The sequence below is a fragment of the Zingiber officinale genome, chromosome 4B, assembly GCF_018446385.1.
Source record: "Zingiber officinale cultivar Zhangliang chromosome 4B, Zo_v1.1, whole genome shotgun sequence".
In the NCBI taxonomy this organism is placed as follows: Eukaryota; Viridiplantae; Streptophyta; class Magnoliopsida; order Zingiberales; family Zingiberaceae; genus Zingiber; species Zingiber officinale.
This window is the reverse complement of record NC_055993.1, coordinates 123500688-123517909: the sequence shown is the minus strand read 5'-3', so window position 1 is coordinate 123517909 and position 17222 is coordinate 123500688. Positions and strand designations below refer to the sequence as shown.

At 36.5% G+C, this 17222-nt stretch overlaps 1 protein-coding gene and 1 pseudogene across 1 annotated transcript; both read left to right on the top strand.

Moving 5' to 3' along the window:
- The first annotated feature begins 33 nt into the window (after window positions 1-33).
- On the top strand, window positions 34-4261 carry LOC121978634 (annotated as a pseudogene).
- Window positions 4262-4855: 594 nt separating this feature from the next.
- LOC121976389 (pentatricopeptide repeat-containing protein At1g55890, mitochondrial-like) lies at window positions 4856-6193 on the top strand. The gene has a single exon (XM_042528529.1). The coding sequence runs from the start codon at window positions 4897-4899 to the stop codon at window positions 6100-6102; it is 1206 nt and encodes a 401-aa protein (XP_042384463.1). The 5' UTR covers window positions 4856-4896; the 3' UTR covers window positions 6103-6193.
- The last annotated feature ends 11029 nt before the right edge of the window (window positions 6194-17222 follow it).

Here is a 17222-nt window from a genome sequence, read left to right as displayed (position 1 = left end):
TAGGTGTCGACATGGATTTTTATTGCCCTCGAAATGACTCGGTATTTACGGAGCCACAAGGCATTTATAAGTGAAATTTGTGGGTTGTAATAGGGCTATTATGGTCATTTAAGGATCTCGAATTAATAAAGTGAAGTAGTTTAGGCAGATCCGTGCGGATTTAGATATTGGATCCGATAAGATGTGAGATTGTCCGGTAGCTGATACCATTTCTTACCGGATCTCTTGCCGGAAGCTCCGAATTATTTGCAATAGGCAACTTCAGTAGTTCAGTGTGACATTGTAACAATCACATAAACAGTCCACTTGAGGAGCGGCGCTACCCTTCCATATGATGAAGAAGCGTATGTGCTGCTGCTCTCTCGCTGCTCTGCGCACCTACAAGCCCTTGCCCTTCCCCTTCTACATCTCCCTCTCACTCTCCGTCGTCGCCGCAGCCTCCCCTCGCCGACGCCTCTCCAAATTCTTCTCCCCCCTCCTCCTCATTGAACGCAGTGCTATCCATAGCCGCGGATGACTACCGACCCCCTTCCTCCTTCCACTTTGGACCATCCCTCCGCCGTGGTCACCTCCCGGAATCGCTACCTCTCGCTTTGAATCACTCCAGTGAGGACGGCGACGGTGGCGTTATCGAAAAGGCAAAGTTTTGCCGCGTCTTCGATGTCGCCGCCCTCCGGGTTCCCGTGGAGGAGTGCGCTGCCCTCGAGAGCCACCTCCGCGGGCACCTCCTCAACTGGCCCCGTGTCCGCAACATCGCCAGGGTACCCGGCGACGATCTGGACCGTGAGATCCGAAGACTGCTCCGAGAGGGCGAAGGGGATGGCGGGGCTAGGCTCGACTCGCTCGCGGCCAGGGTTGATGGGAGGGCTGACGTCGAGACGGCGGCGCTGAGTCCAGTGCTGTATAGGGAAAAACTCGCGAAGGAATTCAATTGCAGTGGGTTTCCTAAGTTTAGGAATCTGGCGAAGCTGTCGCGGCCAAAGAAGAAGAAGAAGAAATTGAACAGCAAAGATGGGGGTGATCTAGCGAGAAAGAACTTAGAAAAGAATGATTTTTATGTCGTCAAGATGATCGGAGAAGAAAAAGACGAGGGGGATTTAAGCGGTTTGCTCGGCGAAGACTTCAAAGGGCGAAGGTGGAGAGGTCCTACCAGGCTGCTCCTATTGGACGAGAAACATGCAAAGAAAGGTGTGAGTGAGCTCCCAGAGGCCATCAAGGTGCCTATGATTCCTTTGTGAGTTCTCCATTTGAGTTTGCCAATTGAATTATCCTTTGTATTCTTATCTTTTCTATATGTAAGTGGAGACTACTTATTTGATTTCTAGTGAATAATTTCCACCACATCTAATTCAAAAGGAAAGAATTGATATCCAAAGAAGAAGATCCTGTTGCATTTAGGAATTGCTTCCAATGTAACATGAAGTCGAATGAACTAACTTTAACTTGTAGTTTTTGGACTTGGGACATGCAAACACAAATCAAAATGACTTCAGAGCAAGTGGGCACTCTTTAGTGCAGCTTATATGACACTCGATTTCTGCATATTTGTTCATACTATAGCATGATTATGCTTCTTATCTTGCGAATACTACAACAAAGGATAACTTACATTGACAAAGTACTGTGGAAGGAAAGATAATTTTGAGATCGCAAGAATTTCAAGATGTTGGGATGCACCATCTGTTGCAAAGATATATAAAAATTAACTTGCTTGTTGCTTCCAGTTTTTCGTAAAAGAAATCTTTGTGTGAGAACTCATTTCTGTATTGCTTGAAATATTTGCATATTCACTTTGTTTGAATGCCATTCAATTATTTGGATCCATGTTTCTTTTATTGCATTTGGATGGAGGATGATTGAAAAAACTCGTTGAATTTTTTTTGCCTCAGGCTGTATTAAATGGCAACACATTCCACAGTAGATCCTCGTCATTTGAGCTTGTTCAATGCCAGCTGACCTTATTCTATGATTATTGGTCAATGAGTGAGGTGAATCAATGTTTTTCTACATGTCAATATTCATTGCCCTATTAATTTCTTCATTTACCTTTTTGTGATAGCTTTTAGTTTTCTGTAAATTGATGGTCTAGCTGTTTTTTCAGCTCCTCGAGGCCTTGCTACCCGAGGGCTTGATTGTTCCAACTGGATTTGAAACAATTGGCCATATTGCACACTTGAATTTGCGAGATGAACACTTACCTTTTAGAAAACTTATCGCACAGGTCAATTTCTTCAACACGGATTCTGTAATTAATATTCAATTATGGGTGTTATCCTGATATTAGATGTACTCGTATTGTTCAGATAGTCTTGGATAAGAACAGGCCAAAAATACAGACAGTGGTTAACAAGATGGATGCAATTCAAAATGAATACAGGACAATGCAACTTGAAGTCTTGGTTGGCAATCATTCCCTTGTAACAACTGTGGTGGAGAATGGATTTGTTTTCAAGTTGATCTCGGAAAAGTGTAGGATTCTCATTCCCTTCTGATGTGTGTGTATTGAGATTCTCATTTTCAACTTTGACTTGTTTGTTTCATCAATTAAAGCATTAGAAGATGGCATCATTAGCTTGTTAGTTTGCAATATGAAGACTACGAGTTCAAATAATGTTTCTTTTTTGTTTTGACTGCAGTTATTGGAATTCTAAGTTGGCAACTGAGAGACAACGACTTATCTGCAGTTTCAAAAGATCTGATGTCGTATGTAAGCCCCTTTCTCAGTTTGTATAGACTTCATATATGATTATTCACTGCCACTATTATGTGCTTCTTCGTATCAACTGACCATAAACAGATGATATTTTTTATAATGAATGAAATTTGGTGAATTCTTTAGATGTGCAAACATGGTGCCAACCAAGGAAAGCTAACATCGAAATAGTTGATACTAGCATAATAACATGTTTGTACATGATCATGAATAGGCGACGTATTCTATGGTGTTGGTCCAATAGCCATTTCTGCAGCAAGGAAAGTGAAGTGTGTATTTGCCAATGACCTAAACCCCAATGCTGTTGAATATCTTGAAAGAAACATTGTCCTCAACAAGCTAGAGAGGAAAGTAGAGGTATGATGAAGCTGTTTCTCTATACATTTGAAGTTATTGTTATGCTTGACATAGTGAGTCTTCGACAGTTTAGCATAACTACGGACTTCTTTTGGTCTCATTTTTTGGTTTGTCATTCACGTGTTCTGGATTTTCTTGTAGTTTATATGTCGGCGACAATTGTTTAACTTTCCAAATGTTATTTTAATGGCAACTAATACAGTTACTGTTTACATCTCAGGTTTTTAACATGGAAGGCCGTAGGTTCATTGCTGCAATGTTCACTACTCAACTGAGATTCTATTACACAAGTGGTTATGAATTTGCCAAATGATGCTACCGAATTTCTAGGTTCGTTCGTATTCTTTTCAAATCTTCAACATATTACTGCAATTTTCACACTTTCTATTCTAATTTGACTGAATATAGAATTGTGTTTGGATATAAACTACTAGAAAGGATGTTTTGACAACCAAACTAGAGTGAAAAGGCAAAGAGTAAAATAATATTGGTTCTCAGTTTAATCTGTTGAACTTGTCGGTCCAGTGCAGTTCGGTTTTCAAAAACACTGCCTCATGAATTTTGCATATTGAAGTATCGCCGAATATTAATTTTTATATCGCAATCTACAATGAAGTGAAACAAAGCACACAACACAATTTTAGCTCAATCTGTTGGTTGTTTGATAGACTTAATGGCTTGAATTTCTACTCTCAAACAGATGCATTTAGAGGAGTATTCAGAAACACTCCTAGGTCCGCTCGCACTCTTCCAAAGATTCATGTCTACGGATTCTCAAAGGCACAAAACCCTGAGTATGATTTTCAAGAGGTCAGTTCATCTTGCTGCAGACTAATCATTATCGTCGAGTCATACTTGTCATGACTATTTATCTATTGTCGGCTAATAACCCAACTATTATTGTCATTCTTAAGCTGATCAAAACTCGAATGGTTTTCTTTCGCAGAGGATTAATGTCGCATTGTGTGAGGAAGTTGTCGATGTAGAAATGCACAGAGTCCGTCTTGTTGCGCCCGGAAAATGGATGCTTTGCGCATCGTTCATATTGCCCGAAGGTGTTGCTTTTGGGAAATAATTAGTTCACTCCCTAGAACAAACATGCTTAGCCTTTTATCACTTGTATTATATATGATGTTTTATCTCTTAATACATTAATTTTTTAAAAAGAAATAGATTTACTATTTATTATCATTTAAAAGGATGTCTTTTGTTTTTATTATCATTTTAAAGGGTAATCAAAAGAATCAAAAGAATATTTTAAAGTTAAAAGAATCTGTATGTTGGAAATTTAAATAATGTGTGAAGTAGCTTTGATTAATATTAGAGAAATTTTAATTAATATTAGAATGGTTTTAGTTAAAATTATTTGAAATAATTTTTGTTAAAATTGTTTTATATTTAATGATTTAGGCCAAAAGTACTATAATAGTGAATTAGAGCAATTTTAACAATGTTATGAATAATTTTGATCAAAAATATTTTAAATTATAGTAATTTTAATCAGTTTTAAAGTAGTTTTAACGAGTAATTTTAATTCGTGTTAGAATAATTTTTATTAGTATTAGAGTAAATTTGATTAATAATAAAGTAATTTTGATTAATATTGAAGTTATTTTTGTGATATTGTTATTATAATATTTGATCAAATTTGATAAAGAAGAGTTATTTTTGGATGATCTTTACCACTTTTTTTCCAAACGTTTATATAAAACCCCTTGCGCTTTTTATCATTTATACAAATTAAGGTACCAAATTGCAAAAACAAATGGTTCAATAAAACCCTCTCCTATCTTCGCCGCCGTTAGGGCAGCAGAAGATTGCTAAAAATGATGACCAATCGCACTCGCTGTCTGTTCCTCCTCCACCGCCGCCTCTCCTCCACCACCACCGCCATCGCTACGTCGCCGGTAGCTATCGATAAGCCTAACCCTCCAACGCCCTCCGAGCCGCGATCCCTGACCCTCAACAAGCTCTTCAACGAGCGGGACCCTGACAAGCTCACCGCCGCCTTCATCGCCGCCTCCTCCTCCTACCGCTTCCGCTGCCGCCACCGCATCTACGAGGTCTCTATCCGCCGCCTCGCCAAGTGTGGCCGGCCCGACGCCGTGGAGGCCATCCTCGAGCACCACAAGAGTTTCTCCTCTGACCTCGCTCACGAGGGCTTCGGCATCAGCCTCATCTCCCTCTACGGAAAGGCCGCGATGCCCGCCCACGCAGCCGCCACCTTTCGGCAGCTCCCCGATCTGGGCTCCCCCCGCACCGTCAAGTCCTTCAATGCCCTCCTCACCGCCTACGCCCAGTCCGGCGACCTCAACGGCCTCAATGAGGCCTTCCGCGATATCCCCGCCTCGATCACCCCTGATATCATCTCCTACAACATCCTCATCGGCGCTCTCTGCGAAAAGGGCGACCTTGAGGCGGCTATGCGCACGGTCGACCTAATGAACACGAATGCAATCTCCCCTGATCTGATCACCTGCAACATCCTTCTACACTCTTTCTACATCAACAAACCTTCCGAAGCGGAGAAGATTTGGGCGATGATGCGAGAGAACAACATCGAACCCAATTCAAGGAGCATCAACGCTAAGCTGCGTTGGCTGGTCGCCGAAGGAAGAACGCACGAAGTCATCGAGCTCGTCGACCAGATGAAGCGCAACGGACCGAAGCCTGATGCTTTCACCTTCAATGCCTTGCTCAAAGGCTACATCCAAGATGGGAACTTGGAGGAGGCGAAGAAGCTGTACCTCGATTTCGCAAAGAACGAGTGCTCACCGAATCAACAGACGTTTGAGTTTCTTATCTCATACCTTTGCGAGGCCGGTGAGCTCGACTGGGCGGTGAGGTGCTGCAACGATGGCATGAGCAGGCGGTGCTATGTGAGAGCGTCATTTTTGCAAGGGGTGGTGGATGCGCTGGTGAAGAACTCGAGGGTGGAGGAGGCGAAGAAGCTGGTGGAGGCTGGCTGGAACAACCGCTACCCCAAGACAAGTCTCGGGTTGCCCGAGTCTACTCAGAGTTTGGTTGTTTAATTAGAGATAAATCTCAAGATATTGGATAATCTATCACAAGTTATTGGATAATCTTATTATTCATGGATAGTTTTTCTTCTTTCGTATTGAACACTTGAATCTGTCTAACAAAATAATTTGCTTTGATTCAAAATGAGTTTGAGAAGCGAATTCACAGGCGGCATGAGTCGCCGGCGCCTGTGACCGTGGCGAAGGAAGCAAATAAGAGGACGTCAACGGACCGACGGAGATAACGTCGTCTCCTCCGAGGTGCTGGAATTGGAGGGAGTCGACGGCGAGCTGCATGTTGTCCAGGTCCCGGCTTCTCCTTCGGTTAATTCTGAAAGGGACTAGTTTGACCTACGAAAAATTTCCACATTTTTCTTTTCCAAAAATCCAATTAAAACCAACAGAATTTTGTTTTTCACTTTCCCTAACCGAACCTTGTTTTTTTTTCTCTCTCTTTACCTTCCTCAACACATAACCCCTTTTTTATTCTTTCTTTAACTCTAATTTTACCCTCAAAATTCTTCCTACCCTGTCAATAAGGTAGGAAAAGAGAAAAGGCAGTGACAGGGAAAGCTAACTAAATTGTTCATCTGATTATGAGTATCGAGAAAATATTGAATCCATTCCTAGTTGGTTTTCTCATTGCTAACTGGTTCTCAGTGTTGAGTGCATATAATTTTTGTTCGTTCATTGTTAAGATTGTAAATGTACACAGACGAAAAGTCTGCAGCTTGATTTTTGTAATTCTATACTTCCTTGCTTGAAATGAATAAGTAGGATGGAAGCCTAACATCATAGTTTCTATTCTTGCTGTATTCGACTAACATCGACTCCAAATTGAAGATCTAAACCATTGTGATCACTAAAGCACCAATGACTGTTCTATTTCTCAATTGTCTTTATCGAATGTTTTACTGTGTCCTTGTTATGGACTGATTCCATTCATTTTAGTTAATAGCTCCTAAACCATACAAGATCGATCCCATTCATTTTCTAGTTCATCCTTTTAGGTTTGTTTCCTGAAATCTGCATAATCTTCCCCACTTTTTGATGTCTGATCTTGTTGATTTTTGTTAGTGTGTGTATTTATGTGTCAAAATACTTGTGGATAATCATTTCATAAAGGCAAGTATTTATCGTTAATCATTTACTTTTTATATGATTAATGATAAAATTTCATAGATTAATGAGTATATTAATCTAAAAATAGTCATTGATCAGATAGATATCCAGAGGGAATATAAATATTTAGATCAACGTTGAGTATGACTAGATCGAGATAGATCGAGAGATAGATATTCAAGTTATACTTAGGGGTGTCTTGAGTTTAGAAGTGCACTGAAAATGACCCACTTAAGAGGAGATCACATATTAAGCATTATTAGTCATTTCTCTGATGAACGACTGTAACTGATCTTTTGATTTAAGACCTTCATTTATTCTATACGTGGAGTTATATACTTTGATATCGTTAAAAATAATTTTTAATCAGATTATGATTAATACTGTAGTTGGGTCTATGACAAAGCGTAGAGAGAATAATATTGAGTCGATAAATAATTCATTGCTCTTTTGGATAAGGAGTTAACATCCTGCCCGTTTGATAGAGATATTAGTGACTTAAAATCCATGGTTATGGGATGAATGATTTATTATTCAAGAGGAGTTTATTATATTTTGGAAATCAAGTAAAATAATTAATTTGGTGATGATGCATCGAATTAATTGGGATGTAGGCTTAAATGAATAGATTGAATTACATAGTAATCGGTTTATGGTGATCTATAATTTATGACTAATACTAGTTTTATCACGTTGGATGACTAAAAATTGTTACGGGATGGTTAATTACCTTAGTCTATGCATGGTTTGCACTGTCTTCGTGCATAAAACCTAAAGGGTTGCACGCATAGTACGTAGATATTAACATTATCTATAATTGATTATTTTAGTAGATACTAAAATTAATCGATTTTATTATTTCTGAATTAGAATTAATTGTCTTATTAATTAATTTTGAAATATCAAAAGCTATAACAAATCAAGATCAAATATGAATTTATTTGATCCAAAAGATGATTAATAGAGAATTTGAATAACTATAATCATGATGATTAATGAAAAATTCGAATAGCCACAATCCTAATAATTAATGAAAAATTTGAATAGTCATAATTATGATGATTAACGGAGAATTTGAATAGTCATACTTTTTCATCTTCCTTGGAGGTTATAAATAGTTATCCTTGGAAAGATTCTTTAACGATCTCTCTCTCTCTACTTCTCCCTTGAAAACTTCATTTTCACTTTCTTCCATCGAAAGTGATCGATATTGCTTCTAAAAGGTTTTGTCGATCTAAGAGGTTAGCAACTAACGGATCGTGTCAAGTTCGTGATCTAGTGCGTATGGATATCGCTAGAGTATGTGAGGCTCTCATTTGTTTGTGATATCATTCACTCTATCAAAAACTATGAGGTATATTTTATTTCATGTGATTTTATTTAAAACTATATGTATCACGAAGAGATCCATAATTTAAGAAAAAATCTGATGTTAATATATGTATTCTGTTATGCTCCTATTTCAACAGTGGTATCAAAGCCAATTCATGGTTAGATCATATAGTACGAAACGCCTTCTTTAAAAAATTTTGTGAAATCAGTGTTTTGTGAGATTTCATAGAAATTTTTATTCCTTTATTTCAAGTTATATAGCTTAACATTTCAAGATAGAAATGAATTTTTGTTTATCAAACCTGTACATAAATACATGTTTTGATTGAGATATAAATACCTTATTGCATAATTATATTAACATGTTAAAATCCCCGAGACCTACTTGTCCTAAAATGAATCAAGACACAATGAAAAGTTATGGCCAAAGAACGTGATTACTTCTATATTAAGGGAGATAAATCTCGTAATGAGATTGTGCGAATACGCAAGAAGTCATTAATGGTGAGACATTTTTAATAATAATAAAATCTCTTAAATTTATTAAGTCAAGATTTGTTAAATGCCCTCCATTAATAATTATGATGATAGTTAGAGTTTTTACATAGGTTAGTACAACTTAGCCGTAGGTTTGTGTCAAAACATTTATAATTTATCATAATTATTAGTGGTTCGACTTAACTCGAATTCGTTGACTTGTTTAACTACATTAAGGTCAATTGATTTGAGGGGCAAGTGTTAAGAATATAAGACTTAACAAGAATATACCGAAAGTCACATAAATTTGTGATTGTCAAGTTAAGACCTTGATGAATGTAGCACGTAGGTACAACTCAACTGTTTGCATACTATATGATTCAGGATTTCAATCCTTCTAAGAATTGTTGCCAACCAATTCTTGATTCTAACAGTGGGGGATGTTGGACTTGAATAAAATAATAGGGGTTATAAAATCCTTTATTAAATATATTTCATAAATATTAAAACTCTGTTTTAAATTATTTTATTTTAGATGGCAATCACAACCACCTTTTCACTGTGAAGCATTCTCAAGAAAGAGAATACTCTCCTCGGTTCCAACTACCTAGATTAGTATATGAAACTAAAAATCGTCCTAAGACATGAAAGAACAATTTTCATGCTCGAAGACGAACCAATGAAGGAGTCCGTGCCCGATGCTTCGGGCGAAGATCAATCATATTATTCTCAGTATATGAAAAATGCATTAGATGTGCAATCCATTAGGTTGTCTTCTATGTCTCCTGAGTTGTAGAGACAACATGAGAACATGAGTGCTAGAGATATTGATCAACACTTGTGTGAGCTCTTCTAAGAAAGTGCGAGAGTAGAGAGGTATGAAACCTCTCGAGCAATATTTCATACCATGCTAGTGGAAGGAAACCAAGTTGGGTCTCATGTACTCAAGAAGATAGGATACATAGAGGGGCTTAAGAGCTTAGGTTCCAAATTGAACTAGGACTTGGCTATTGACTTGGTCTTGTCGTCACTACTTCCATTATTTTTCCAATTTGTGTTGAACTTCAACATGAACAACATGGACAAGAGTTTGACTAATCTGATGACAATGCTGAAAACTACTGAAAAGGATATGACCGTAAATCCTTCACTGCATGCAATAATGGTCAGAAAGACCAACAAGTGCCCTAGCACTGGGAAATTTAATCCCAAGGCTAATGCAGTGACGAATACCAAATGTCAAGCTAAGAAAAACCTTAAGAAAGGGATACAAGTACCCCCCAATCTGATGAGAAGAAGGTCATATGCTTCCATTGTGGCAAGAAAGGTCATTGGAAGTAAAACTGCTACATTTTCATGAAGAATAATGCTAGTGAAGCGGATACTTCAAGTATCTTTATGATAGAGTACAATCTTTCTATTTCTTCATCATGGGTTATAGATTCTAAAAGTAGTTCTCACATTTGTGTAAACATGTAGAATCTAAGTGACGGTAGACGGAACTACAAGTAGCTAATGGAGCGAGAGTTGCTACGTTAGCGGTAGGAATTTATTCAATAAATTTACCTAGTGGACTTATTTTGAATATAGAAAACTATTGTTTTGTTCCTAGTTTCTCAAAGAATATCATTTCGGTGTTGAGTTTGGACGGTAAGGGATTTGTATTTCAATTCAACGATAATTTATGTTCCTTTTATTTGAACAATGTGTTATATGAGAATGATTCATTGAATAATGATCCTTATATTTTTTTTAAACTTAGATGAACTGATTTATTGTATTAAAAGCACGAAACAGAGTTTGCATGACTCAAACTTGACATATCTCTGACACTGTAGACTTGGTCATATAATTAAAAATGCATTGTTAGATTACTCAGTAATGGATATTTGGACTCTTTTAAATTAGAACTCATAGATACATGTGAAGCATGCTTATAAGGCAAAATGACCAAGAAGCCTTTCATCAAATAGGTGAATGGGCAAAAGAGCTACTAGAACTCATACATAGTGATGTTTGTGGGTCATTGCAAGTTCAGGCTAGAGGAGTGTATACCTATTTCGTGACTTTTATTGATGATTTAAGTAGATATAGATATATCTACTTAATGAGGCATAAATCTAAAACTCTAAACAAATTTAAGGAGTTCAAGAACGAGGTAGAAAATCAATGTGGCAAGAAGATTAAGGTCCTTCAGAGTAATCAAGGTGGTGAGTATCTAAGCCAAGAGTTCAGTGATTACCTAAAAGAGTGTGGAATAATTTTCTAACTTACACTTCCTAGAATGCCATAATGGAATGGTGTTTCGGAAAGGAGAAATAGTATACTCATAAATATGGTTAGATTTTTGATAAGTCATGTAAGTCTTCCATGTAAGATCGAATAGAATTTAGATATCTTCACAATGGTATGATATTGTCCACTTTGGGCCTAGACCCTCATGACTTTGCTCTTGTGCTCTCCCCAAAAGACCTCATCTCAATAGAGATATCTTTCTCTTTATAAACTCATGATCTTTCCCATATGTTTTTAATGTGGGACTATGTTTGCAACCTTGCAACACCAACATTCCAATGTCATTCTAGGGCTATGCCTTAGAAACAGCAACACACACACTTAACCGAGTTAACCAAGACAATAGATAAGACTCCTTATGAATTATTGTTTAAAAAGAAATCAAATTTGTCTTACTATAAGATATGAGATTATGATGCTTATGTGAAGAATGAAAATTCTAATAAGCTTGCAGCAAGATCCATAAAATGTACGTTTGTAGGTTATCCCAAAGCTACAATGGAATACTATTTTTATCTTCCAAGTGAGTACAAAATTATTATGCTCGATATGCTACTTTCTTGGAAAGAGGGTTTATTTCTAAAGAAAGTAGTGGGAGTAAAGTAAGTCTTGAAAAAATTATAGACTCTACAAATAGGTTGGTAGATGAACAGTTAGATAATGAGACGATGCCACAAGTACAAGTGTCTTCTTCATCCGAGACTGCTCATGAAATACGAGATCAATGTAAGTCTATAAGAGTACACCGATAGCCAAACATATATTGTTGGTTGGTAGCCCAAGATGAGGAAGTACTACTTATCAAAGATGATGAACCATCAACTTACGAGGAAGCAGTTGCTTCAAATGATTCTGAGTAATGGATAGAAGCCGTAAAATCTGAAATTGACTCTATGTACAATAACCAAGTTTGGGAGTTGATTGATATACAGTTGGGGTAAAAACCATAGGGTGTAAATGGATCTTTAAGAAAAAGATTGACATGGATGAGAACATAAGTACCTATAAAATAAGGCTTGTGGCAACGGATTTCAATCAATACCAAGGAATTGACTATGATGAAATATTTTTGTCTGTTGCAGTGCTTAAGTCTATTAGGATTTTGCTAGCTATAGCAGTTTACAAGGACTACGAGATTTAGCAAATGGATATTAAAAATGCTTTCCTAAATGGAAAGTTATAGGAGAAAGTATATATGGTACAACCTCCCAGTTTTATAATATCTAAGAAAGCCAATAAATTATGTAAACTTAAGAGGTCAATTTATGGATTAAAACAAACATCTCAGAATTGGAATCTGCGATTTAAAGAAACCATTAAAGATTTTTTTTCTTTGTCAAGAATCTAGAAGAACCTTGCATGTACAAAAAAAATTAGTGGAAACAAGATTACGTTCCTAGTATTGTTTGTTGATGATATACTTCTTATAGGCAATAACATCCCTAACCTAGAATCTACCAAGACTTTGTTGGGAGAATATTTCTCAATGAAAGATATTGGAGATGCAACCTATGTCTTAGGTATTAGAATATACCGAGATAGACAAAGCATGTTACTAAAGTTGAGTCAAGGTATATACATTGACAACATGCTGAATAGATTCAGTATGCAGGACTCTAAGAGAGGATACTTACTAGTATCACATGGTGTACATCTTTCTAAGGTTATGTGCTCAAAGACATAAGAGGAGAGGAGTAGAATGGACAAGATACCTTATGCTTCGGCTATAGGGTCCATTATGTATGCTATGATATGTACTCGACCAGATGTCTCGTATGCTTTAAGCATAACAAGTAGATATCAGTAAGATCCTGGAGAGGGACATTGGACTACGGTAAAGACTATATTCTCAAGTATCTTAGAAGAACAAAAAACATGTTCTTAGTTTTTGGAGGAGACGAGGAATTGTTTGTTAGAGGATATACTGATGCAAGTTTTCAAACAGATTGGGATGATATGAAATTGTAGTAATGTTATGTGTTTTGTTTGAATGGTGCAGTTGTTTATTGGAGGAGTTTCAAGCTGGAGATAGTTGCAGATTCAACAACTGAGTCTGAGTATATAGTAACTTCAGAAGTAGCAAAGGAAGCTATGTGGATCAAGAATTTCATAGCTTGAAGTGGTTCCTAACATTGTTGATCTAGTTGTGCTATACTATGACAATAATGCGACCATAGCACATACGAAGGAGCCAAGGTCTCACCAACGATCCAAGCATGTTCAAAGGGGTGATGTGTTGATTGGCAAAGTATATACTAGCAAGAACATCGCAGATCCACTCATAAAGGCCTTACTTCTACATAAACATGAGACCCATGTGAGGAGCCTAGGATTAAAAGTTTATAATGTTTGGTAATAGTACAAGTGGGAGATTATTACTGTGTGCACTTATGTGTAAAGACACTCCTTATATATTTTGTGGATAATCATTTCATAAAGGCAAGTTTTTATCATTAATCATTTACTTTACTATATGTATATGATTAATGATAAAGTTTTACGGATTAATAAATATATTAATCTAAAAACAGTCATTGATCGAATAGATATCTAAATGAAACATGAATATTTAGATCAACGCTGAGTATGACTAGATCGAGATAGATCGAGGATAGATATCCAAGTTATACTTCGGGATGTCTTGAGTTTAGAGGTACACTACACACGATCTGCTTAAGAGGAGACCACATATTAAGCATCATTGATCATTTCTCTAATGAACGACTGTAACTGATCTTTTTGACTTGAGACATTTATTTATTCTATATGTGGAGTTATGTACTTTAACGTTATTAAAAGCAATCTTTAATTGGATTGTAATTAACACGATAGTTGGGTGTATGACAAAGCGTAGAGAGAATAATATTGAGTCAATAGAGGATTCATTGCTCTTTTGGATAAGGAGTTAACATCCTAGCCGCTTGATAGAGATATTAGTGACTCGAAATTCATGTCTATAGGAGGAATATTTTATCATTCAAGAGGAGTATATTATATACTAGAAATCAAATAAAACAATTAATTTGGTGATGATGCATAAGGTACTGAATTAATTGGAAGTTAGACTTAGGCTTAGATGAAGAAATTGAATTACATAGTAATCGGTTCATGGTGGCTTATACTTTATGACTAATACTAATTTTATCATGTTGGGTGACTAAAAACTGTTACTAGACGGTTACCTTAATCTGTGAATGGATTTGCACTGTCTTCATGTATAAAACCTAAAGGGTCGCACGCATAGCATGAAACATGAACATTATCGATAATTGATTATTTTAGTGAATACTAAAATTAATTAATTTATTATTTCTAAATTATAATTAATTGGATTATTAATTAATTTTAAAATATTTGAAGCTATAACATATCAAGATCAAATATGGATTTATTTGATCCAAAGGATGATCAATAGAGAATTCGAATAGCTATAATCATGATGATTAATAGAGAATTTGAATAGCCATAACCATGATGATTAATGGAGATTTTGAATAGTCATACTTCTTCATCTTCCTTGGAGGCTATAAGTAGTCATCCTTGGAAAGATTCTTTAATGATCTCTCTCTCCACTTCTCCCTTGAAGACTTCATCTTCACTTTCTTCTATCGAAAGAGATCGATAGTGCTTCTAAAAGGTTTTGTCAATCCAAGAGGTTAACACCTAATAGATCATGTTAAGTTTGTGATTTAATACGCGTGGATACTGCTAGAGGAGTCACACATGGGGCTCTCATTTGTTTGTGATATCTATTCTATCGAGGATTACAAGGTATGTTTTATTTCATGTGATTTTATTTAAAATTATATATAGTACAAAGAGATCCATGATTTAAGGAAAAACATCTGATGCTAATATATGTATTTTGCGGTGCTCCTATTTCAACAGTGGTATTAGAGCTAATTCGTAGTTAGATTATATAGTATGAAACCTCTTCTTAAATTTTTTTTTTGTGGAATTAGTGTTTCGTGAGGAGATGAGAGGGAGACGAAGAGGTGGAGGAGTTCGTATTTGACGGTGTGTTTTTTTTAGGGTTTTTAGAAAGGGTAAAATAGGAATATTAATAAATGTATTTAGAAAAAATTGTGATAAAAAAATTATTGATGAGTCTATTTAGAAAATGAGGTTTGTTAGTAATAGATAGGGTGTGAATATAAACTTGACCATGGTTCAAAACTGTAGGTTCGACGGTTCCTAATAGGTCGATCCTTAACTTTAATCGTCCAAGACGATTACGGTTCATGGTTCGAAACTGTCGATTCATGGTTCGTCATGGTTTATCACGATTCAAGATTTAAAAAATTATAAATTGATAAAATTGTTTATTAGAGATGATTTATAATTATTAAGAGTAATCATATGGCAAACGAAAATATATTAATAAGTTATTAAATAATTAATTAACATATTAAATTATTTATTCATAAATAATTATAAATTAACTAATAAATAGTTAATTAGTTATTAAATCTATATAAAACTATTTATTAGTTATTAAATAATTAACTAATATTAATAGTTATATTTTAATTCGATAGAATATTAAGATTTTATTTGGAGACCAATTTAGTTGTTCATGGGCCGTAAAGTGGATTTAACCATTTAGTTGTTCATGGGTCGTCAAGTGGTTGCATTATGTGCACAGGTTCAATTGCATGGGAGCATTAAGAAAGAAAGAGTGCGAGCGACGGGTAGAAGCTCAGAGCTCTGGTATGAATCCACATCATGCCTACGCCAATCTCGCAATTACAACGACGACGTTCGCTGCTGCCTTCACAGATTGTGCTGAGGAAGTTATCGTCGCCCCTGCTGCGGCAGCCGCCACAACCCCCGTCCCCACTACCGCCCCCATTGTCGTCGTCGTTGAAGGGCCTGCTGGACTGACTGGGATCGTTATCTCGTCTTTCCTGAGTTAGGTTATAGGTCAGTTGTTGCGCAAAGAGAGGGCAACACCTCTCAACCTCTGAACCGCGGAAGAAGAGGAAGAGAAAAAAAAGATTGCGCGGAACAACAAGACAAAGACGCATAAAAGGAGAGCAAATACGAGGAAGGAGAAGAAGAAGAGAAAAAAAAGAGTTACCATGGTTCGGCGACTTGCCTACTCCACAAAACGGCCGAAGCTTTATTAGAATTCTCTCTACACAAGAGAATCACATCTAATGATTCTTGTGTTTTGTTGTTGTACAATAGGCTTACAATAGTCCCTATAAATAATGTTAAACCCCAGACCCGATAAAATCGTAACAGAATTTTGTTATGAAAAATCACAACAAAATTCTGTTATATAAAATCTTAACAGAATTTTATTAAGAAAAATCTTAATAGATTTTTCTTTCATAAAATCCCTCATATTAACCTTTATCCAAATATGAGTCACCCCTCAACAATCTCTACCTTGGCGAATATTCATCCCTTCGAAGAACACGAGTATTTGAATAAAACTCCATCTGGATCTCTGGGTCTGGGCTTCCTTCCTCTAGCATCTAGAGATATGGATCAAGTTCAAGCAATGTTTAAACTTTTCTGTGGTCACTGGCTTTGTTAGCATATCTGCAGCATTGTCTGCAGTGTGAACTTTCTCAAGTTGAATTTCCCCAGAAGAAATCAACTCTCTGATCTTGTGAAACCTCACATCAATGTGCTTGGTTCTCGCATGATACACTTGATTCTTCACTAAATAGAAGCACTCTGGCTATCGCATAACAACTTGACTCCACCTTGCTGAACACCCAGTTCTCTGACCAACCCTGTAAGCCATAAAGCTTCCTTCGCTGCTTCAGCTGCTGCCATGTACTTAGACTTCGTAGTAGACAATGTAATAATAGATTGTATCATAAATTTCCAACAAATAGGTCCTCCTGCTATAGTGAACATGTATCCTGTAGTAGACCTCCTGTTATCTAAAT

Coding starts and splice junctions, on each gene's coding strand:
- LOC121976389 (XM_042528529.1), top strand. CDS start 4,897: ATGATGACCAATCGCACTCGCTGTCTGTTCCTCCTCCACCGCCGCCTC.